The 22,857-nt window shown below is 38.8% G+C and overlaps 1 protein-coding gene across 2 annotated transcripts in view; it reads left to right on the top strand.

The window, feature by feature from the left end:
• CDADC1 (cytidine and dCMP deaminase domain containing 1) overlaps positions 1–20,845 on the top strand; it is a 52,792-nt gene extending 31,947 nt beyond the window's left edge. The window contains exons 8-10 of one of the 2 annotated variants that reach the window (XM_001490197.6): positions 146–335; positions 4,451–4,511; positions 15,465–20,845. In XM_001490197.6, coding sequence (XP_001490247.2) covers positions 146–335; positions 4,451–4,511; positions 15,465–15,538 — 325 coding nt within the window. In that variant the 3' untranslated portion in view covers positions 15,539–20,845. Of the gene's footprint in view, positions 1–145; positions 336–4,450; positions 4,512–15,425 lie in introns of both variants that reach the window. The other variant, XM_014732084.3, reaches the window with a different exon arrangement.
• Positions 20,846–22,857: the final 2,012 nt, after the last annotated feature.

Genomic DNA, 22,857 nt, shown 5'->3' with positions numbered 1-22,857 from the left:
AGCAAGAATTAGGTTTGATGATTATTGTTTATAATGTTGTAAATCTATTCTTAAAGCAGCTCAGTTTTACTGTTTAAAGATTTCTCTAAAATGTAACGTACCCTTTCAGAGACTATTTTCCTCATATTGTATACTTTTTTTGTAGGTGTCAAGAAATAAAACCAGAAGAAAGAAGTATGATTTTTGTGACAAAGTGCCCATGTGACGAGTGTGTACCTTTAATTAAAGGTGCAGGCATAAAACAAATCTATGCAGGGGATGTGGACGTTGGAAAAAAGAAGGCAGACATCTCTTACATGAGGTTTGGGGAACTTGAGGGTGTTAGCAAATTTACTGTAAGTAGATACACATTTTTTCAAGTATACTTTATATTTTGTTGTTAGGTACCCTGTTGCATATTTTGAATTAGTGATTTCCACCCTTTTAAAGAGTTTCAACAAATTATTATTGTTGAGTTTATGTTTATGTGCAAGCATTTACCTCATTACAAATATTCAGGTTAGGATCTCTGCCTAATGAACTTCCATCTCTGTAGATAGTTGTGCATTGACCTTACAGATCCTGAATCAGTAGGCTCTTTGGCGCCATCTTGTGGCTAACAAGAGAAACTCCCTGAGCCACCTCCACCCTCCCTGCCTGCCTGGTTTGGTAGAGGTGAAAATCGTCTAAGATTAACAAAGGCAGAGAGACACAGGCTCACACCACATGTTTCTTATGAGAAAAATCAGAAAAAAGTAAAAGGGATTAATATTTGATATTTCAAAAAAAGGACTGAGGTAGTTCATGGAAAACTCAGAACTTTAACTCTTTGTACTTTTTTACTATTTAGGTTTTTTTTTTCTTAAAGATTTTATTTTTTCCTTTTTCTCCCCAAAGCCCCCCAGTACATAGTTGTATATTTCTCATTGTGGGTTCTGCTAGTTGCGGCATGTGGGACGCTGCCTCAGCGTGGTTTGATGAGCAGTGCCATGTCCGCGCCCAGGTTTTGAACCAACGAAACACTGGGCTGCCTGCAGCGGAGTGCGCGAACTTAACCACTCGGCCAGGGGCCAGCCCCTTACTATTTAGGTTTTTAAAAACCTTTTTCTTTTTAGAAACAATCTCAAGCGTACAGAAAAGTTACAAAAACGCTACAAAGAACTTTTCTTTTTCAGAAACATTTGAGAGTAAGTTGTTGACATGATACCAGATCTTTCTGGTGTAATAAATACTTTATTGTGTACTTCCTCCCAACGGTATGTTCCCCTACATAACCACAATACAACCACCAAACTTTGGAAATTATCATTGATACGTTACTGCCTTTAATCTGCAGCTGCCACTCAAGGTTCACCAGCTGTCCCAACAATGTTCTCTGTAGCCAAAGGATCCTATCCAGAATCATATGTTGCTTTTTAATGATAATCCTGACATTTAATGTAACATTTGTGTACTGGAATTTGCAGTGGGTACAAAAGGCATATAACACAACTGTTTATAAATTTCAGCTTTACATTCCTGTTTCAGTCCAGGGTGCCTGGAACATATAAGACACCTAATAGATATTTATTCAAAAATATGTGTATATTTAAAATATTAAAACTATAACAACGTACTATCTAGTTTCTATGTGTGTTTGAAGTATCATAAACTTTTACCCTTTTTATTTTTGTCATGTATTTTTGGTTTTTTATTTCCCGTTTTATTTAAAGCTTATCACAGTTTTAAGGGGCGGGGCACTGAAAGAAGGGAGAGGTGGGAAGGACGCCTCTTCTGTAAAACTAAACAAAATCTTCCATCCAGCTAGTCAAAGAGAAATCTCCAGTCCTGTTTTTGTTTTCTGTCTCTTCATTCCTCCTGAAGAGCGGGAAGAAACAGATTTTTCAGATTCTCTTCGCAAAGATTAAGGGACCTAGCTCTTTAGGGCTGTGAGTGACAGCTTAAGTAAATTCTGAAGTGTCTGCTCACTGGTGGATTTTTGGTAGCTGTTCACTTATTAAGAGAATGAGGAGATCATAAGAATATAAGATAGGGCGAGGGAAGCAGAAGGAGACAGGAGGACAAGGGGAGTGAAGGCCCCTCCAGCAGAGGTGGGATAGGAAACACCTGTCGGGCCAAGACCCACCGGGTACGCGTGGTTTTCCCTGTGCTCCTTCCGATGAAGTTCAGCTCTCCACCCTCTCCTCCTGTCCCTCTCTGGCTTGGCTTGAAATGTTATGTAAGAATTTAAACTACCTAGTTAGCTAAACACCTAGGTTTTTTCCTTTTAATTATTTTATTGAGGTCACGTTGGTTTATAACAATGTGTAAATTTCAGATGGACATTATATTTCAGCTTCTGTATAGCCTGCATTGTGTTCACCACCAAAAGTCTAGTTTCCACCCATCACCATACATATGGGCCCCTTTTCCCCTTTTGCCTTCCCTCCACCCCTTCCCCTCTGATAATCACCAATCTTTTTTCCTTATCTTTGTGTTTGTTTATCTTCCACATACGAGTGAACGCATATAGTATTTGTCTTTGTCTGACTTATTTCGCTTAACCTAAAACCCTCAAGGTCCATCCATGTCACAAATGGCAAGATTTTGTCTTTTTTATGGCTGAGTAGTATTCCAGTGTGTGTGTGTGTGTGTGTGTGTGTGTGTGTGTGTGTGTGTACACACACTGCATCTTCTCTAATTATTCATCTGTAGAAGGGCACTTGGGTTGCTTCCACATCTTGGTTATTGTGAATAATGCTGTGATGAACACAGGAGTACATAAACACCTAGTTTTGTAAGTACCAGTAACTAATATGAACTAGTATTTGTTTTACATTTGAATTTCAATAGTGATTATACTTACTTTTAGACTGTCAAAAGTAATATCAATAAGTAGTATATAATAATACATATAATATGATATATCAATAAATAGTAGTGTCAATAAACTTGATGTTTGTTTTTAAGATTAAAGCAAATTGAAATTAATTTTGTTTGAAAGCTTTTTGCTTTTCTCTTTGAAATATTACCACAGACCTTGAGATAAGTGGTCTTGTTCTGTGGGGTTGTTGCAAATTAGGCTAGGAGTGGGCAACAGTATTTCCAAGAATAGATTTTGCCAGTGTAAATCCATGTCCATTTACTCAAAAACTCTCATTTTTTCTATTTAATACATGTGAATTTTTCTCTATTAGGTCGTATTACTTTTTTTATTGCAATTACAAAAGTAATACATGCTCATTGTAAAGAACTAGGAAAATTTTTAAAAAACAGGTATCCCACAACTCATAGATACCGCTGTTAACATATTGCTGTGTTTTCTGTGTCATTGAAAATTCTTTAAAAATAATTTTTAATAATTGCACAATATTCCAACCTATAGATAGAAATTATTTAATCATTCCCCTCTTATTGGACACCTAGATTGCTTCTAAGTTTTTACAGTTAGAAATAGTCTTTTTATGAATATCCCTAAATGTAAATTCAGGATTATTGGTTTTTGCTTTAACCAAATTAATAGAATTTAGTACTTTGACATGTTTTGAAACATCTCTGTAAGTCCTTTTTTTCCCCTTGTGCTAACCCTAACCATCCCATTTCTATAGATGACAGCCAGTTCTAGACGTCTTCCCTTTCCAAGGACTTTTTTACACGTGGTAAAATGTTTGTCTTGTATTTTACCCCCCACAAAAGGCCCATGATCTCACTAGTTTATCTGATGCACTAACTGACACTGATGGCAGAGGCTCCCAGGTCCTGCACAATCAATCGTGTCTTTCTGGAGATAGTGTCCCAGTCAGGCCTTTGTGGCTGAGTCATTAGGGATTCTAATGACAGGGATTTCTACGCAAGTAAGAAAGGAAGGGCTGTGCTGTGAGATCCTAATTACACTCAGTTTTTCTTGTCTGCTGCTCCAGGCTTCTCTGTAATAATCTGAGAATATTGAGTCTTCCTTATTTATTTCTGAATGGTCGAGATGGAAAACTATAATCAGAGGAGATGTGATATGATATGATAAGATATGATATACAGTATGATATATAAGTAACAGTATATATTGTATAGCTATATTAAAAGGCAAGGTAATCTTGATCATATTTTCCTTCTTTAATATAAGATTCTGTAGGACCTAGAGATAGAATATGATGTCGTGGAAATTCTATAGTATTGGACATGGGCAAACCCAGGTTCTAATTCTATTGCTGCCTTTAGTTACTGTGTAACCTTGGGCAATTCACTATACTTCTCTGGTCTTCTACTTCCTTACCTGTAAAATGAAGGTAAAGGATCTTTAGAGTTCCTTCCTTCTCTAAGAATATTGAATCTGATACCAGAAGTCATATCATTCAAGGTTGTTATTAGGGCCTCGTTGGTATGGACATGTTAACTCTTTTTTCAAGCTGTTCTGATATTTGAAAGTAGGGTGCTGAAATGCTGTTTATTAAATCCTTCTTAAACACATAAATAAAACATTTGTGCCCTTTTGCAGTGGCAGCTGAATCCATCAGGAACTTGTGTTCTTGAACAAAATGAGCCTGAAGGCAGAGAGAGTAAGTATTTACTAGTCCTTTATTGAGGTTCGCTTTGTCCCTAAGAAGGAGCACATAGTGCATTTCACTGTCGGGTGCTGGAAGTTGTGGTCGTAGATGGAGCGTATGCTTTCTGCAGGTTAGATTTTTACTCTTCAATTCGTTCACAAACATTTGTGTGTCTACTGTATGCTAGGTGTGATAGAAAGTGCTGGTTAATAATTAGCCCTATAGAATCTGTAGTTTAGTGCAAATAATTATGTACAAATTGAATTTATAAAACAAATTTATGGGAAACAGTAAACAACGATGTTCTTCTATACCAAAGCGAAGCTTCTTGGCCGTTTAGAAAGGAAAAATGTCTATAATTAATACAAATGGATCTAGAGCCAAATTATGAGGATATGTACTTATCATATATTCTTATTAAAGTCAAATTTGCTCAGGTTGGTCAGAGAATGGAAGTGTTCTGCTTATTTGAATAATCTAATTAACTGTCATCACAGCTACCATAAATGAATTACTAGTCTTCAAGCTTTATTAGTTGCATATTAACACAGATATTTTAAATGTAATAAAATCTTTGGGAGATCTTGCAATTCCTTAGGCACATAATTTTGAATATTATTTATTGCTGTATGATATTAATTAAAATATTAGCTATGTTATCCTTCTGTTTGGATTCTGGGCAAGTGGAAGTTTAGTATAATAAGTAAACATCTTTATAATAGCAATGCTTGAATTACCCTGAAAAATCAGAAAATATAAAAGTCTTTATGAAAATAATTTCTATGCAAATAGCTTGATTTTCTGTGTTCTGAATTAGCTTTATTTTATTCAAGTGGTAAATTTTTTATTTTCAATCTGGAAAAAAATACATATCCACTCCATCTTTTTTCTTAAAAATTTATCACGAAAAAAGTGAAGGGAAAAAAGGAAAGAAAAAAATATATATGAGTCTGATTAAAGAATGTGTGTTCAATAACACTGTTTGAAGGAGTCAATTAATAATTCGCTGTTGTTAGGGAAGGGACATAAAAAGCACTAACCATAAAAAGATGAATTAATTTATCTGTGTTAAAATTAAGAATATCTGTTCATCAAAAGATACGATTAACAAAGTACAAAGACAAGCCATGGAATAGGAGATATTTGCCACTTACAGTCAGCAGAGGGCTTGTATCCAGGATTTGTTCTGATCACTATGGAAACGGAAGGTGTGCTGTGGCTAGAAGGCCTGAGATTGGAAGGGTTGCAGTTGGGAGGGGCTGAGGAAGGCTTCTGCTTGGCTGGCAGTGTTTTATTTATTGACCTGGGTGATGATTAAACGTATGCTCGCTTTGTGACTGTTCATTGAACTGCAAGTTTATGTTTTGTATGTATTTCTGAACAAGTGTTTTCTATCAATAAATAATATCCCTATCTCTTTTTCAATTTTATAACAGCTTTATTGAGATGGAATTCATATATCACAAATTTGCCCTTTCAGAGTGTAGAATTTACTGGTTTTTAGTATAGTCACAGAGTTGGGCAACCATCACCACAATCTAATTTCAGAACATTTCCATCATCTCAAAAAGAAACCTCTTACCCATTTGTAGTCATCCCCATCTTCTCCTACCCCCAGCCTCGTGCAACCACTAATCTACTTTGTATTCTGGTCATTTCATATAAATGAAATCATATAGTATGTAATTCCTTTCCAATTTTGGATTCAGCCGAGAAACAGACACAGGAGTCAGACAGATGAAGGTTAAAATACCAGCTTTATAGCTAGACTGGCGCTTGACCTTTGACCAAATCAGGCTTTACAGTATTTGTCCTTCCTTACCTCTCCTAACTACCCCGCTCCACCCCAACCAATCTAGACCTTGAAAAGGATGCTCAAGGGAGAGTCTGTCCAGCTCTGAGGGGACATGATACACAAAAATCTATTCCATATGAATTAAAGACTTAAGTGGAAAGGTAATTTTGGGGCATTTTTTTTATTAAGATTTTATTTTTTTTAGAGCAGTTTTAGGTTCACAGAAAAATTGCGGGAAACAGAGAGGTCTCATCTACCCCCTGCTCCCACATGTCCCTCTCCTCCCCCATTATCAACATTCCTCACCGGAGTGGTACATTTGTTGCAACTGAAGAACCTACATGGACACATCATAATCACCCAAAGTCCATAGTTTATATTCCAGTTCACTTCTGATGTTGTACTTTTTATGGCTTTGGACAACTATATAATGTCATGTATCCGTCATTATGGTATCATAGAGTATTTTCACTGCCCTAAAAATCCTCTGTGCTCCACCTATTCATTTCTCTCCTTTCCCCAACCCCTGGCGACCACTGATTTTTGTTTTTAACCATAGTTTTGCCTTTTCCAGATGTCACATGGTTGGAATCATGCAGTATATAGCCTTTTCAGATTGGCTATTTTCTCTTAGTAATATGCAGTTAAGGTTCCTCCATGTCTTTTCATGGCTCCATAGCTCATTTCTTTTTAGCACTGATTCCATTGTCTGGTTGCACCGCAGTTTATTTATCCATTCACCTGTTGAAGGACATCTTGGTTGCTTCCAAGTTATGGCAATTATGAATGAAGCTGCTATAAACATCTGTGTGCAGATTTTTGTGTGGATATAAGTTTTCAGCTCCTTTGGGTAAATGCCAAAGAATGCGATTGCTGGATCATATGTTAAGAGTGTATTTAGTTTTGTAAGAAACCATCAAACTGTCTTCCACAGTGACCATCCCCACCAGCAATGATGAGAGTTTCTGTTGTTCCACATCCTTGTCAGCATTTGGTGTTGTCAGTGTTCTGGATTTTGACCATTGTAATAGACATGTAGTGGTATCCTATTCCTGTTTTAATTTGCATTTCCCTGATGACATATGATGTGGAGCATCCTTTCATATGCTTATTTGCCATCTGTATATCTTCTTTGGTGAGGTGTCTGTGAAAGTCTGTGGCCCATTTTTTAATGGGGTTGTTTGTTTCCTTATTGTTGAGTTTTAAGAGTTCTTTGTATCTTTTGGATAACAGTCCTTTATCAGATGTGTCTTTTGCAAATATTTTCTCTCAGTCTTTGGCTTACCTCCCTATTCTCTTGACTTTGTCTTTTACAGAGCAGAAGTTTTTAATTTTAATGAAGTCCGGTTTATCAATTCTTTCTTTCATAGATTCTGTCTTCAGTATTGTATCTAAGAAGTCATCGCCACACCCACAGACATCTAGGTTTTCTCCTATGATATCTTCTAGGAGTTTTATAGTTTTGCATTTTACATTTAAGTATGTGATCCATTTTGAGTTAACTTTCATAAAAAGTGTAACGTCTGTGTTTAGATTCATTTTTTGGCATATGAATGTCCAGGTGTTCTTGCACCATTTGTTGAAAAGACTATCTTTGCTTCATTGTGTTGCTTTTGCTCCTTTATCAAAGATCAGTTGACTGTTTTTGTGAGGTTCTATTTCTGGGCACTGTGTTCTAGTCCATCGATCTATTTGTCTATTCTTTTGCCAGTATTACACTATCTTCATTACTGTAGCTTTATAGTAGGTCTTGAAGTTGGGTATCAGTCCTCCAACTTTGCTCTTCTCCTTCAATATTGTGTTGGCTATTCTGGGTCTTTTGCCTTTCCATATAAACTTTAGAATAATTTTGTCAGTATCTACAAAAACTTACTGTGATTTTGATTGGGATTGCATTGAATCTGTAAATTAAGTTGGGAAGAACTGATATCTTGACAATATTAAATCTTTCCATCTATAAACATGGAATATCTCTCCATTCATTTATTTCTTTGACTTTGTTCATCCGAGTTTTAGCATTTTCCTCATATAGATCTTATACATATTTTGTTAGATTTATAACCAAGTATTTAATTTTTTTGGATACTGATGTAAATGGTATTAGGTTTTTAATTCCAAATTCCACTTGTCCATAGCTGGTATATGGGGAAAAGATTGACTTTTGTATATTAACCTTGTATCCTGTAACCTGGATGTAATCACTTATTAGTTCCAGGAGGTTTTTTGTTGATTCTTCTGGATTTTCTACATAGATTGTCATATCATCTGCGAACAAAGACTGTTTTATTTTTGCCTTCCCAATCTGTATACCTTTTATTGCGTTTTCTTGTCTTATTGCATTAGCTAGAACTTCCAGTACATTATTAAGAAGGAGTGGTGAGAGGGAGCATCCTTGCCTTGTACCTGATCTTAATGAGAAAGCTTTAAGTGCCTCACCAATATTTATGATGTTAGCTGTAAGGTTTTTTGTAGATACTCTTTGTCAAACTGAGGAAGTTCCCCTCTGTTCCTAGCTCACCATGAGTTTTTGTCATGAATGGGTGTTGGATTCTGTCAAATACTTTTCCTTCATCTGTTGATGTGATCCTGTGATTTTTCTTTTTTAGCTTGTTGATGTGATAGATTACATTAATTGATTTCCAAATATTGAAACAGCCTTGCATACCTAGGACAAATCCCACTTGGTCATGGTGTATAATTCTTTTGATATATTCTTGGATTTGATTTGCTAATATTTTGTTGAGGATTTTTGCCTTGATGTTCATGAGAGATATTGTTCTGTAGTTTTCTTTTGTTGTAATGTCCTTGTTGGGTTTTGGTATTAGGGTAATGCTGGCTTCATAGAATGAGTTAGGAAGTATTCCCTCTGCTTCTATGCTCTGAAAGAGATTGTAGAGAAATCATATCATTTCTTCTTTAAATGTTTGGTAGAATTCACCAGTTAACCCATCTGGGCCTAGTGCTTTCTGTTTGGGAAGGTTATTAATTATGGATTCAATTTCTTTAATAGATATAGGCCTATTCAGATTGTCTGTTTCTTCTTGTGTAGGTTTTGACAAATTATATCTTTCAAGGAATTGGTCCATTTCATCTAGGTTATCAAATGTGTGGGCACAGAGTTGTTCATGGTATTCCTTTATTATTCTTTTAATGTCCACAGGATCTGTAGTGATGTCCCCTCTTTCATTTCTGATATTAGTAATTTGTGTCCTCTCTCTTTTGTTCTTGGTTAACCTGGCTAGAGGCTTATTAATTTTATTAATGTTCACAAAGAACCAGCTTTTGGTTTCATTGATTTTCTTTATTGATTTCCTGTTTTCAATTTCATTGATTTCTGTTCTAATTCTTACCATTTCTTTTCTTCTGCTTATTTTGGATTTAATTTGCTCTTATTTTTCTAGTTTCCTAAGGCAGAAACTTAGATTATTGATTTTAGATCCTTCTTCTTTTCTAATGTATACATTCAGTACTATAAATTTCCCTCTCAGTGTTTCTTTCACTTCATTCCACAAATTTTAATAAGTTGTGTTTTCATTTTCATTTAGTTCAAAATATTTAAAAGTTTATCCTGAGAGTTCTTCTTTGAGGAAGATTAGCCCTGACCTAACATCTGCTGCCAATCCTCTTTTTTTTTTTTTTTTTTTTGCTGAGGAAGACTGGCCCTGAGCTAACATCCATGCCCATCTTCCTCTACTTTATATATGGGACACCTACAACAGCATGGCTTGCCAAGTGGTGCCATGTCTGGACCTGGGATCCGAACCAGTGAACCCCGGGCCGCCGAGAAGTGGAACATGTGAACTTAACCGCTGCACCACTGGGCCAGTCCCGAGATTTCTTCTTTGACTCATGTGTTATTTAGAAGTGTTTTGTTTGATGTCTGTGAATGTTGGGATATTCCAGTTATCTTTCTGTTATTGATTTATAGTTGAATTATGTTGTGATCTGAGAGCAGACATTGTATTATTTCTGTTCTTTTAAATTTATTAAGATGTGTTTAATGGCCCAGAATGTGATCTATCTTGGTGAATGTTCCATGTGAGGTTGAGAAGAATGTGTATTCTGCTGTTATTGGATGAAGTAGTTTATGGATGTCAGTTATTTCCAGTTGATTGATGGTGCTGTTGAGTTCAACTATGATTCTACTGATTTTCTGCCTGCTGGATCTATCCATTTCTAATAGAGGGATGTTGAGGTCTCCAACTATAATGCTGGATTCATCTGTTTGCCTTTACAGTTCTATTAGTTTGTGTCTCATGTACTTTGATACTGTTTTTAGGCAGATAATCATTAACAATTATTATATCTTTTTGGAGAATTGACTCCTTTATTATTCTGTACTGCCCTTTTTTATCCCTGATATTAATTATCCCTGAAATTAATATAGCTACTCCTGGTTTCTTTGACTAGTGTTACCATGGCATATTTTTATCCTCCCATTTACTTTTAATCTATCTATCTATCTATATATATCTTTATATTTAAAGTGGGTTTTTTGTAGACAACACATAATTAGTCTTACTTTTTATCCACTCTAACAATCTCTATCTTTTTATTGGTGCATTTGGACCATTGATGTTCAAAGTGGTTATTGATATAGTTGGATTAATATCTACCATTTTCATGACTGTTTGCTATTTGTTGTCCTTGTTCTTTGTTCCTATTTTTGTCTTGCGTTTTTTTCTGCCTTTTTTGGTTTTAATTGAGCATTTTATATGATTCCGTTTTTTTTCTTTCTTAGCATATTGGTTATACTTCTTTTTTTGCTTTTTTAGAGTAAAAGAAAGGGTGTGCAATATACATTACAATTAATCCAAGTCAACTTTTCAATATCACTATACCACTTCAAGGGTAGTATGAGTACCTTGTAATAACAAAATAATGCTAATTCCTACCCCCCAGCCCTTGTATCATTGTTGTCATTCATTTCACTTATATATCAGCATACATAAGCACATAAATGTATATACAAACATACATCATTGAATACATTGTTGGTATTATTAATTTGAACAAACTGTTATCTGTTAGGTCAACTAAGAATAAGAAAAATAAAGTTTTTATTTGACTTTCACTTATTCCTTCTTCAGTGCTCTTCTCTACGTTATGTAGATCCAAGTTTCTGACCTATATTCTTTTCCTTCTCTCTGACGAACTTCTTTTAACATTTCTTGAAGGCAGGTCTATTGGCAATACATACCCTCGATTTTTGGTTTTCTGAGAAAGTCTTTATTTCTCCTTCTCTTTTGAAGCATAATTTCACAGGGTACAGAATTCTAGGTTGGTGGGTTTTTTCTCTCAGTAAGTTGCACTCCACTCTCTTTTTGCTTGTGTGGTTTCTGAGAATTCAGGTGTAATTCTTATCTTTGTTCATCTATAAGTAAGGTGTTTTTTTCCTCTGGCTTCTTAACGGATTTTTTTTTTCATCTTTGATTTTCTCTAGTTTGAAAATGATACACCCAGGTGTGGTTCTTTTGGCATTTATTCTGCTTGCTGTTCTCTGAGCTTCCTGGATCTGTGGTTTGGTGTCTGACATTAATTTCTTCTGTTTCTCTCTTTCTTTCTTTCTTCTTCTTCTGGTATTCTCATTGTGCATATGTTACACCTTTTGTAGTTGGATATTCTGTGCTGTTTTCTTCAGTCTTTGTTTTCTTTGCTTTTCAGCTTTCTAGGATTCTATTGATCTATTCTCTAGCTCAGAGACTCTTTCCTCAGCTGTGTCCAGTCTGCTAATAAGCCCATCAAAGACATTGTTCATTTCTGTTACAGTGTTTGTTAACTCTGGCATTTCTTTTTGTTTCTTCCCTAGGATTTCCATCTCTGCTTACATTGCCTATCTATTCATGCATACTGTCTACTATGGTCATTAGAGCTCTTAGCATATTAATCATAGGTATTTTAAATTCCCAGTCTGATAATTCCAATATCCCTACCATGTCTGGTTCTGATGCTTGCCCTGTCTCTTCAAATTGTGTTTTTTGCCTTTTGGTATGCCTTGTAATTTTTTTCTTGATAGCCAGACGTGGTGTTCTAGGTAAAAGGAACTGCTGTAAATAGGCCTTAGTCATGTGTAGTGAGGTGTGGGAGGAGAGTTAGCATCCTATGGTTCTTTGATTAGGTCTCAGTTTTTTAGTGAGCTTGTGCCTCTGGGCTGTGAACTTCACAAGTGTCTCTCCACTTTCTTCTCCCCTCTTAAGTGGGACAAGATGAGTAGAGTGGGCTAGAGTTGGGTATTTCCCTTCCCCCAGGTCAGTTAAACTCAGATAAAACTATAGCAGAATAGATCTGGGTTAACTAGTTTCCCCTGAGGATAGGCCTTGTTAAAAAGAGCAAAGGACTCTAGCATATTTCAGAATGGTTCCTCCGCCCCCCAGAAGTGTGAGGGGATTTTTCTCCAGTATTTACTGTGAAGACTGGTCAAGCTCCTGGCAGTACATCTTACAGTATTGTGGGGACCCCCCATGATTGGGTCCACACTGACCCTCCAGCAATTCATCAGTCATGGTTCAGGTTTCCCTACCCCAGCCCTCGTTCTCAGGGTGGTTTCTACTCATGAGTCTGCTCCGCTGAGCCGCGACTCCCTGTATTCGCCTGTCTGCCTCTCCAGTTGTGGGGGCGGGGCTCTACCCTCTGTCCTTCCCTCTCTTGCAGATCCAAGAAGAGTTGTCGATTTTCAGTCTGAACAGCTTTTTCTTGTTGTTAGGACTGTGTGGCAACTTCCGAGCTCCTTGTATGTGGAAATAGAAACCAGAAGTTCAGTGACTTTTTTTTAAGTTTTGGAAGAAAATATTCAATATTTTTATGACCTAGAGTAGAAAGGAAACCTTACACAGGATGCAAATAATGCTGACCGTAAAAGAAAAGATTGAAAAATTAGAATACATTAGAAATAAGGACTTTTCTTTTCCAAAAGACATAATAAAGTGAAAGACCAGCTATCCATTGGAAGAATATAATTTTCTACACATGACAATGAATTGGTTTCCAGAATATAAAAAGAAGTCCTACAGATTGATAAGGAAAAAAAATTTACTAGAGAAGGATTAAAAGATAGTTATAGATATTTCACAACAGAAGAAACACAAATGTATAATAAACACATGAAAAAATGCTCAGCCTCATTAGTAGTCAGGGAAATGTAAATTAAGATCACATTGAAGCAATGTTTTACACCATTAGAGATGCAGAATTAAAGTTTGCCAGCACCAAGTGCTAGTGAGGATGTGGATCATTAGGAATTTCTTTTTTTTCCCAAAGACTGGCACCTGAGCTAACATCTGTTGCCAGTCTTCTTTTTCTTCTTCTTCTTCTCTCCAAAGCCCCCCAGTACATAGTTGTATATTCTAATTGTGGGTCCTTCTAGTTGTGGCATGTGGGACACCGCCTCAGCATGGCCTGATGAGCAGTGCTGTGTCTGTGCCCAGGATCTGAACCAGCGAAACCCTGGGCTCCCAAAGTGGAAGGTGGGAACTTAACCACTCAGCCATAGGGCTGGCCCAGGAATTTTTATATATTGCTGATTGTACTTAAAATTTATACAACCACTCTGGAAAACAATTTAATATCTTTGGAAAGCTGAACATGCATGTACTCCATGACACAGCAATTTGACTTCTAAGTATATGCCCTAGAAAAACTCTTGCATCTTGTATAAAAGACAGAGAGGAGCCAGCCCGTAGCTGAGTGGTTAAGTTTGCATGCTCTGCTTTGGCAGCCCAGGGTTTCATCAGTTCAGATCCTGGGCATGGACCCAGCACCGCTCATCAGGCCATGCTGAGGTGGCGTCCCACATGGCACAACTAGAAGGACCCGCAGCTAGAATATACAACTATGTACTGGGGAGGCTTTGGGGAGAAGAAGCAAAAAAAAAAAAGATTGGTACCAGATGTTAGCTCAGGGCCGATCTTTAAAAAAAATGAGAGACAAATAATTCATTGCAGCATGTTCTTAAAAACAAAAGCTAGAAATAACGGAAATGTTTATCTCTGGAGATTAGGTAAAAATATTATGGTGTATTCCCACAGAGGAATATCATATAGCCATGAAAAATAAATGAACTACATCTACATTCTTAAACATGGGTGGATCTTAGAAGTATAATGTTGAATGAAAAAGTCAAATTGCAGAAGACTAAATACATTATGATACAATTTCTATATAAAGTTCAACAAGAAGCCGAATAGTGTATTGTTTAGTTTTATGGTAAAATTATTTCTAAGAAGTAATGGAATGATAAACACAAAATTCAGGAGAGTGGTTACCTCTAAAAGAGGGTAAAAGAGGGAGGGGATAAGTTTCGACAGTACGCAGGAAGTGAAAATGTTCTAGTTTTTGGGTTGGGTCATAGGTTCTTGAGTGTTCATTTTATTATTAGACTTTAAAACTCCCATCTGTATTACATGTATTTTTTTTTTAATGTTTCAAATATCACATAATAATATCAGAGAGAGAGGCTTTCCGGATCTGCCTCCAGAAGGCGAGGCTGCGCCCTGATCCAGGTCCCTCTGACTAGGAAGACAGAGCAGAGCGGAACACACGGGCTTGGAGGGCAGCAGGGCCCTGGAAGGGCGGGAAGCAGAGGGCCAGGAGGAGCCTTTTGGGGGTGATGGATTGCTCATCATCTTGACTCTAGTGATAGTTTCTCAGAGTGTGCTTGGGTCAAAACTCATCAAATTGTACACTTTAAACATGCACAGTTTATTGTACCAATAAAGCTACTAAAATCAAAAGACTGGAATAGGTTGGAGCCCAGCCCTTCTCCCGCCTGACCGATGGGACAAGTCTGTCTTCCTCCCAGGGAGGAGTGCGGGGGTGGCGGACCGCTTCCTCCTGCCCCGCAGACATTCCCTCCTCTCCTTGGAGGATGAGGAGGTGCGTTTTGCTTCTTCCAGCCTAATCACAGTAATGACTTTTCCCCAAAAACGTTGTGTGAATTGTTGGCTATACACTGTTGAGTGAATCCACTTTTTAAAAGGTCAGATACGATATTACCTGAGTGAATCATTTAGAATCTACTCTCCAACAGTTGAGAATCTTAAGATAAAGTAAAATGGATGTTCCTTTTCAATAACTAAAGCATTATTTTGACCTTACAACGCATATGACTTTAACAAATGCCCGCGGTTTTGAAGGGAAGTTTTCCTGACGTTGAGCTCTTCTTGGACGCTTAGACGGTGTGTTGAGACCTGAGGCCCCGGATGAAGAGCAGCACCAGAACAAGAAGCTGCGTCTTGGAAAACACTGAGAAGTCCCGTCTACACCGGAGTGAAGGCCTCGAGACTTTTTGTTGTACTTTTTAAATTCAGCCTTGTTAACTCAGAAAATAAGGATGGATTTTGTGAAGAATTGAAAAATTTTTTAAGGATGCTAATTTATTACTAGCATATGAGTGATGTTAATAAGAATATTTTATTTTAGATTTATTTTTGTGTTTTCCAGATGATAGTGCTATGTTCTTTTATTACACTAAATGGGGTTGCAATAGTGTAATGAGACCAGTTTAACTGTTGCCCATGGGAACTGATTTCTCCTTGTCTTAGCCTTATATTAGCCAGTGTGAAAGAGACTGGGTCACTGGAAGTCACATCTCAGCAGCGAATTGCACACTTTTTAAGTAGTGATTCCTTTGGGTTATGAAGGTGATAATTCGTAAGTTGCTCCAGGGAAATAAGTGATGACTTCGCCTTCTTAAGTCAGTGTGTGGCTCATCGAAAGTACACATTTATACCCAAAGCTTTTAATAATCAAAATTTACTTCATTAGAATTGAATCCTAAAAATGAAGTTGGTGGCCCTGGTCTCCATTATAAAAGTATATTCCTAACAAAGTTATTAATTTTTCTTAAATCTTTCAATATGTAGAAATCACAATGATTTTGGACTCGGGTGTTATATTACTGATTTGGGGTAGTAATAGGAAGAGAATATTATTCTGAGACAATATTACTATTTGATATCACCGACCCTTGAAATCACTAACAATGATTCTCAAATTTGGGTATGATGTTAACAGAGAAGACATATTTTAATCTGGAACATTGAAACTACCTTTTGAATTCCATTCGTAAATGCTGCCCATTTTTCCCTCCATATAATTAACACAGAGTGTCTCGTGGCTTTGAATGGAAGGCCTTTTAAAAAGTTTGCAAACCTTAAGAATACTAAAAATCTTGAAAGTAAACATTGGGGTCAATTCAGTTACATTCTAAATTGCGTTTTGTGAGTCCTCTCATTTTTATTTGCTGAGAAACTTGCAGAAGATTAGTCCAAAGATGGAGGTACCTGTTTTCTACTTTCCTGGAGTTAGTGAGGAGTTGCATGGCCCATGGCTCCCAGGCCTGGGGTGTGACGTCCTGAGGAATGGCTCCCCTGACCGTGGAGAAGTGATCAGCTTTGCCTCTGCTCTTGTCCTTTCCTTTCCATGGCCTCACGAGGCCTCCTGCCAGTTTCTCAGAATTGTACACAGGACAATCCAAATGTTGCCCCGATGCGCCTGCTCGTACAGCAGCCTGCTTAGGTCCCCTGGGAGATCAAAGTCACCATAGCAGGCAGTTGAGAACTGCCAAAGTTGTTTTAACACAAGATGCGGGGTATAGAATAGAGAGGGAGGGGAAGAAAGATACCCTTAGAGACAACTAAGGCTAATTTGAAAACCAGTAGTTACCAATTCCTCAATATTGCTCAACATGAGAATACTGAGGGGCTGGTCCCATGGCTGAGTGGTTAAGTTTGCACACTCCACTTCAGCGGCCCAGGGTTTGGGCGCAGACATGGCACCACTCATCAGGCCACACTGAGGTGGCGCCCACATAGCACAACCAGAGGTACGCACAACTAGAATATACACCTATGTACTGGGGGGCTTTGGGAAGAAGACAAAAAAAAGAAAATACTGAGATTTGCTTACGTCCTCCAATTGCTTTAATATATTGATTATACATGCTTAAGTTCATCTTAGATTTGTTGTTTTTTACTAATATGTCAACTACATCAAATATTTTGTAAATCAATCAACAAATATTTTGTAAGACCCCAAAGCCTGGTATACTGCCAGGTTTATGGATTTATGTCTTGGGCATTGGGGGGGATATCAGAAGGGAGAAACATACAAATAGGAAAAGCTACAATTAGGAAATAGAAAATTGATATTTCCATAGCACCATTAAAATGGTCATGATAAGGCCATATTTCCTTCTATACAACTGTTCAGATTTCAGCCTTTATTGAGAGTTTACTATGTAGTACCAGAAGGAAAGCGCTCTCTCTATATATCTATATATAAATTGTTTAAACTGCTGAATCCAGTGCCTACAACAGTGCCTGGCACATAATAGGCATTCAGTGAATATTTGTTGATTGATCAAATGACTCCTGGATGTTGGCTAGACCCTGGAGATGAGATGTGTAACAAGCACACCCTGATCTCAAGAGCTCACAGTCTCATGGAAGCTACAAGCATGTAATCAAGTAACAGAGAATGATTCCCAGAGTGGGGTCCCTGGACCAGCAGCATTAGCATCACCTGGGGACTGGTTAGAAATGCACCTTCTTAGGGTCCACCCAGACCTGTTGAGTCAGAATCTCTGGGAGTGGGGCCCAGCAAACTGCATTTTCACAGACCTTCCCGGGGATTCTGGTGGTTGAGAACCACCCTGCAGATGTGAGTATAGGAGCAGTGGTGGCACAAAAGAGGCCAAGCATATGCTCTGCTGAGCGTGGAGAAAGGGCCTAGTAGAAGTGGAGGTGCTTATGGTGGGTCCTGAACGGGGCACAGGGAGGGGCCGGACAAGCGGTGGGGATGAGATGAACTTCTGAGAGAAAGTAATGGCTTAGATGGACGGTCCCACTGGGAAGTAGGGAAGGGAAGTGAGTGGGGAGGCCCACAGAGAGCTGAGCTGTACCGTGAGCCCCCAGGGCAGCAAAATTGACTTAAGTCTAGCAATTCACAGTCAAGAGGCTTCATCCCTTAGCCTGAGAAATCAGAATTTGCACTTAAACAAATATCCAATGTCTTCCTTAATTTCAAAGATTGGGAAGTTAATAGTAAGTTGTAATTTGAAAAGAATAGCTTGCATTTGTTTACTGCCAAGGGACAGTAGAGTATGCTGAGACGAGGTGGGGTGAGCATGGGCCAGGTTCACTCCACACCTGTCACGTCAGATGCACACAGGTTTGTGTGTACTGCTGTGTTGTATTACTGCTGAAGCCTTTTAGTTTATCCAGCTTTTCTTTGGGTTTTTCTTCCTCCGTTACTTATTGAGTTTGAAAATATACCTTTCTCTCATAAATCTTCCTCATTTTACACATGAACATTCTGCTTTAGGATCTGCCACAACACTCTGCCTTTGACCCACCCTAGAGCAAGCAGCATTGAACACCATTTTTTAAAGTCCTGGTCCTGCCGTTAGCGGCCACTTGGCATCTAGCTGAGGCTGTTACTGTTGCTTGTTAGGATTAAGCATCAGGTTAGTACTTTCATTCAGGTGTAACATTCCTGAAGTCTTTTCATTTTTTTGCTATCATTAAATTATAACGTATTTAAGACATATCAAAAAAGTATAAAGAAATAGTTATGACAAATACTCATGTACCAAGATGCAGGATTAACTATATTAACACTCGGAGTCTTGGTCATAAGGAATTCAGTCCTCTTGTGAGATCTAGGTTAGAGCCTGCCTTTGCATCTTTTCTACGTTTGCTCTCTGGGGCACATCCTCACTTCCTGAAAAAACGTCCATGCTCAGGCAGGACCGGTGTTTCAGAGGCAGCCAGAGAGCCTCTCAGAGCCATTGCCAAGGGAGCTATGATTACGCCTCCTTCTGAGAGACTTTATAACCAGTCTGTTTCATTGACTTCAGTACCTTTTGATGGTCAGATTTCTTCGTTCTCCTTGCCTGTGATACTTTTCCTGGTAGGAAAAGATAACCAGCTGCTCCAACCTGGGTGACCCAGTTCTGGTTAGCAGGGGAGGTGTATTGGCCCAGAGTCTCTGTGGGTTTTCTAACTTCTTTGTAGCTGAGCATATGGGTCTCCTACCACTTGTACTGCAGCCCGTTGTGCAACACAGTGAAGGAAGTGTCCTAACTCGGGTCGCGGAGGCTTGCTTCACCTCCCAGAGAAGGTGACTCTGAGTTACGGCTCAGGCCACCTCCATGACATGCTGACTCTGGAGCTTAGGCCTCTTGTTTCAGGCCGACATGTAGGTGTATGGTACCATTCATTCTAGTCCTGAGCACCCACAGGCCACACGCTGTGCGAGACTCTCTGCTCTAAATCGAAACTGTAATTTGCTTTGGACATTTTTTAAAATAAAAGAAATTAAATTTTTACTATCAAATTTCATAAAATTGAATTTTGAGAAGTTTAAATAAATTTGTTCAGTAGCAGACTGCAAAAATAAGCTTTATTTTCCAGCGTTGACAAGTGGACCTTTACCTCCTAGCACAAGGTTAAAGCTATGAGTTATTGCAGATCCTACCTGAAGGATGTGTCAGAAAATATCTTTACTGATATTCTAGAGTAGCTGTACTAGCCTTGCTAGAGTTTTGTCTTTTGTTTTTATAACACAGGAAAATCAACATGGATGAGGGTTTCCCGAACTTGGCGATACTGACATTCTGGGCCAGGTGATTCTTTGCTGGGGGGGGTCGTCCCGTGCGCTTTATAACGTTTAGCTGCATCCCTGGTCTCCACCTCCTAGATGCCAGTAGCAACTCTCCACCCAGTATGACAACCACAGATGTTCCCTAGGGGGCAAAGTCACCCCAGCTGAGAGCCACTGACAGAAACCATCAAGCGAGTATCAGTGTTTATTTCCCTACACCTGCCTGAGTGGGTCAGACTGAGGGCCGTTCATCTAGCACCACGGTGACACCTAAGGCTTTTTTCATGGTCAGATACCAAAATCTGCAAATGACAAATTCCACTGTGTCATCGTCAAATGCCTTAAAGAAATGAGGTTTAGGATGGATGAGTCAAAAGCACTCCTCTATTTTAACTTAGAGGGGAAATGCTTATAACCCATAGCTTTTGCTTGGTTTCATTTCTGTTTTTCAGGTTACTGATAGATATGAATCAGCCAGACTATTTTTTAAACACTCTCAACCTGCAGTAATTTTTTCTACCTGTTTCCAAAGGGTAATGGAAGGTCTGAAGAGTTGCCACACTTACCCAGGCTATACAGAAATCAATCAAGAGTTCAAATGTGGGGGCGGGGGCGGGGGCGGGGGGGAGCAGGGCAGGGCGTTGGTCACAGCTGGATGTCATGTAGCGCCAACCTGACTTGCTTCTCTCTGGAGCAGAGAATTGAGTCTATTCTTTTTGCCTCCCAGTGTAGAAAAGTGAAACGCCTGCCTCATGGCCTTAGTTGGCATACACTCACTCAGTTCGTTTCGCAAGGATCAAGCACACTGTTTAGCATGATCAATTTTATCTAATTGGTTGACCAAGTAGGCCTTTAATTTCTTGTATCAGCATTTGACATGAATCTTAAAGTCCTTGATATTTTTAATGCAATTACTGTTGACCATTAAAAATCCAGTGGATCTATTTAATATTGTGCAGCACTCTTCTAGCATTTAGGCTGATTTATTGAATATCCTGGCCCCAAGTAAAACAAGCCCCATTAATCAGTACCAGTTGAAAGGGAGGCCCATTTAAAATGCAGCACCTGATGCAAGTTTTAATTTAGAAGCTGGCCCGTAAAAATGTGTTCAATGAGCTGCAATTACATAGACTCGGATTTCAAGGGAACTTGGATCTCATCTGTTTAGCACACTCCTTTTACAAATCTGGAAACGGGAGAGTCGGGAAGGTGGAATGATTTCTTAAATACTGGTTCAGAACGTGGCAAGGGCCCGATCCAGCAGTATCAGGATTTTTTTCATTTTCAGTTCTGTTTTTAATGTAAGTGCACATTTGTCCTATACACATGTTAACAAGTTGTCTGATTTTAACGTGGGTTACAGTGCTAAATTCAAAGATTTCCATTATTTTAAATTTAGTCATTTCCTAGTAAAATTATACCTACGCATTTTAAATGATCAAATAGCTTCGTAAACCTCACTTTGAAGCAGGAGTCTCTCCCAATCCTATATCCCACCCTCCCCACGGGCAACCACGCTTGGCTGTTTCAGCTGATTCCCTTCTATTTATCTCTAAATCACATGCCTGTATTGTCCCTTAATGGTTTTTCACTTTTAGGTGTCCTATTTTGAATTTCTGTTATGGAAGAGCTTTCTTCCACCTCACTCTCCTCTCCACACACTTCCGTCTTTCCATCCTCCCGATGTTGTTGCACTTTTATTTTGGTTGCATCCATAGCCACTGTTTCTTATTATGACTATGTAAATGCTGTTCATGGCTTTGTCATGCTGTATGCTATGATTACTTTTCCTTTCCTTATTGAACTTATTTGCCTGGTCCCTGGGGATGGGCTGGGACCGGATCCCACCAGGGCCTGCAGACCAATCGTTCCGAGAACTCTTCCTAAGGAGTCGTTGCTAGGGGCCTGGTAATGGTTTGACACCTGCAGGAAGGGGCACCCGCTCTGCTAGGCATTCTCTGGCCAACCGCTCCCCCTGCCTTTTGATGACACAGGTTCTGGATGAGCTGAGGGGAGACAAGGATGACACAGAGAAAGCAAGGTTGGCCCTTTCTTTTAAAAATGCCACAGCAAGTGAGACACCAGCAGCAGCAGCAGCAGCATATATTTACTGAATCTACTGCTTTGGTCCAAGCCCCTAACTCAAGAAAATGTGAACACTGATGGAAAAAGGGGGAGGCACTAGTTCAAATTGCCTAGCCAACTTTTTTAAGAAAACAGAAATCTCCAAAGAGCCTTTTTGCATTCTAAGTGGTAAGCCAAATAACAGTTTGTTAACTGTGTCCTAATAGTTCATTTCAGCTAGCACGATGACTGTATAGTCAATGTGGGGTCTCCAAGCAGGGTAGTTGGCTCCCTGTACATGCTAGAATAATTGATGCTTTATGTACCTGACAACCTTTTCATAGCCCTTTACACAATCATGTGTATTTATGACTGTTTTATAAAACTTCAAGAATAATTTTTTTTTTTGAGGAAGATTAGCCCTGAGCTAACATCTGCTGCCACTCCTCCTCTTTTTGCTGAGGAAGACTGGCCCTGAGCTCACATCCGTGCCCATCTTCCTCTATATGTGGGACGCCTACCACAGCATTGCTTGCCAAGCAGTGCCATGTCCGCGCATGCGATCTGAACCAGCGAGCCCCAGGCCACCAAAGCGAACATGCATAGTTAACCGCTGTACCACCCAGCTGGGCCCTCAAGGATAATTTTACTGTTGAAATGGATTATGATGTTTTGCTGTTGTGACCATGCTTGTTAATCGTACCTAAGAGTCCTCTGAAGTCAACGACTTCCCCAGTTAGGGCAGTGAAGCGTAGAACAGGGGGCTTGCTGGGTTACATTTGCTAAAAATGAGACATGCATTTCTTTGGACTCTCAAGATTCTGACTCTGAACTCACCTGGTCCAATGTTCATCCATGGAGACACTGATGGCATTTGGAGTGCGATCATTTCCCACC

Source organism: Equus caballus, chromosome 17 (genome assembly GCF_041296265.1).
Source record: "Equus caballus isolate H_3958 breed thoroughbred chromosome 17, TB-T2T, whole genome shotgun sequence".
NCBI lineage: Eukaryota > Metazoa > Chordata > Mammalia > Perissodactyla > Equidae > Equus > Equus caballus.
The sequence above is the reverse complement of the archived record's forward strand: the minus strand, read 5'-3'. Positions and strand labels throughout refer to the sequence as shown.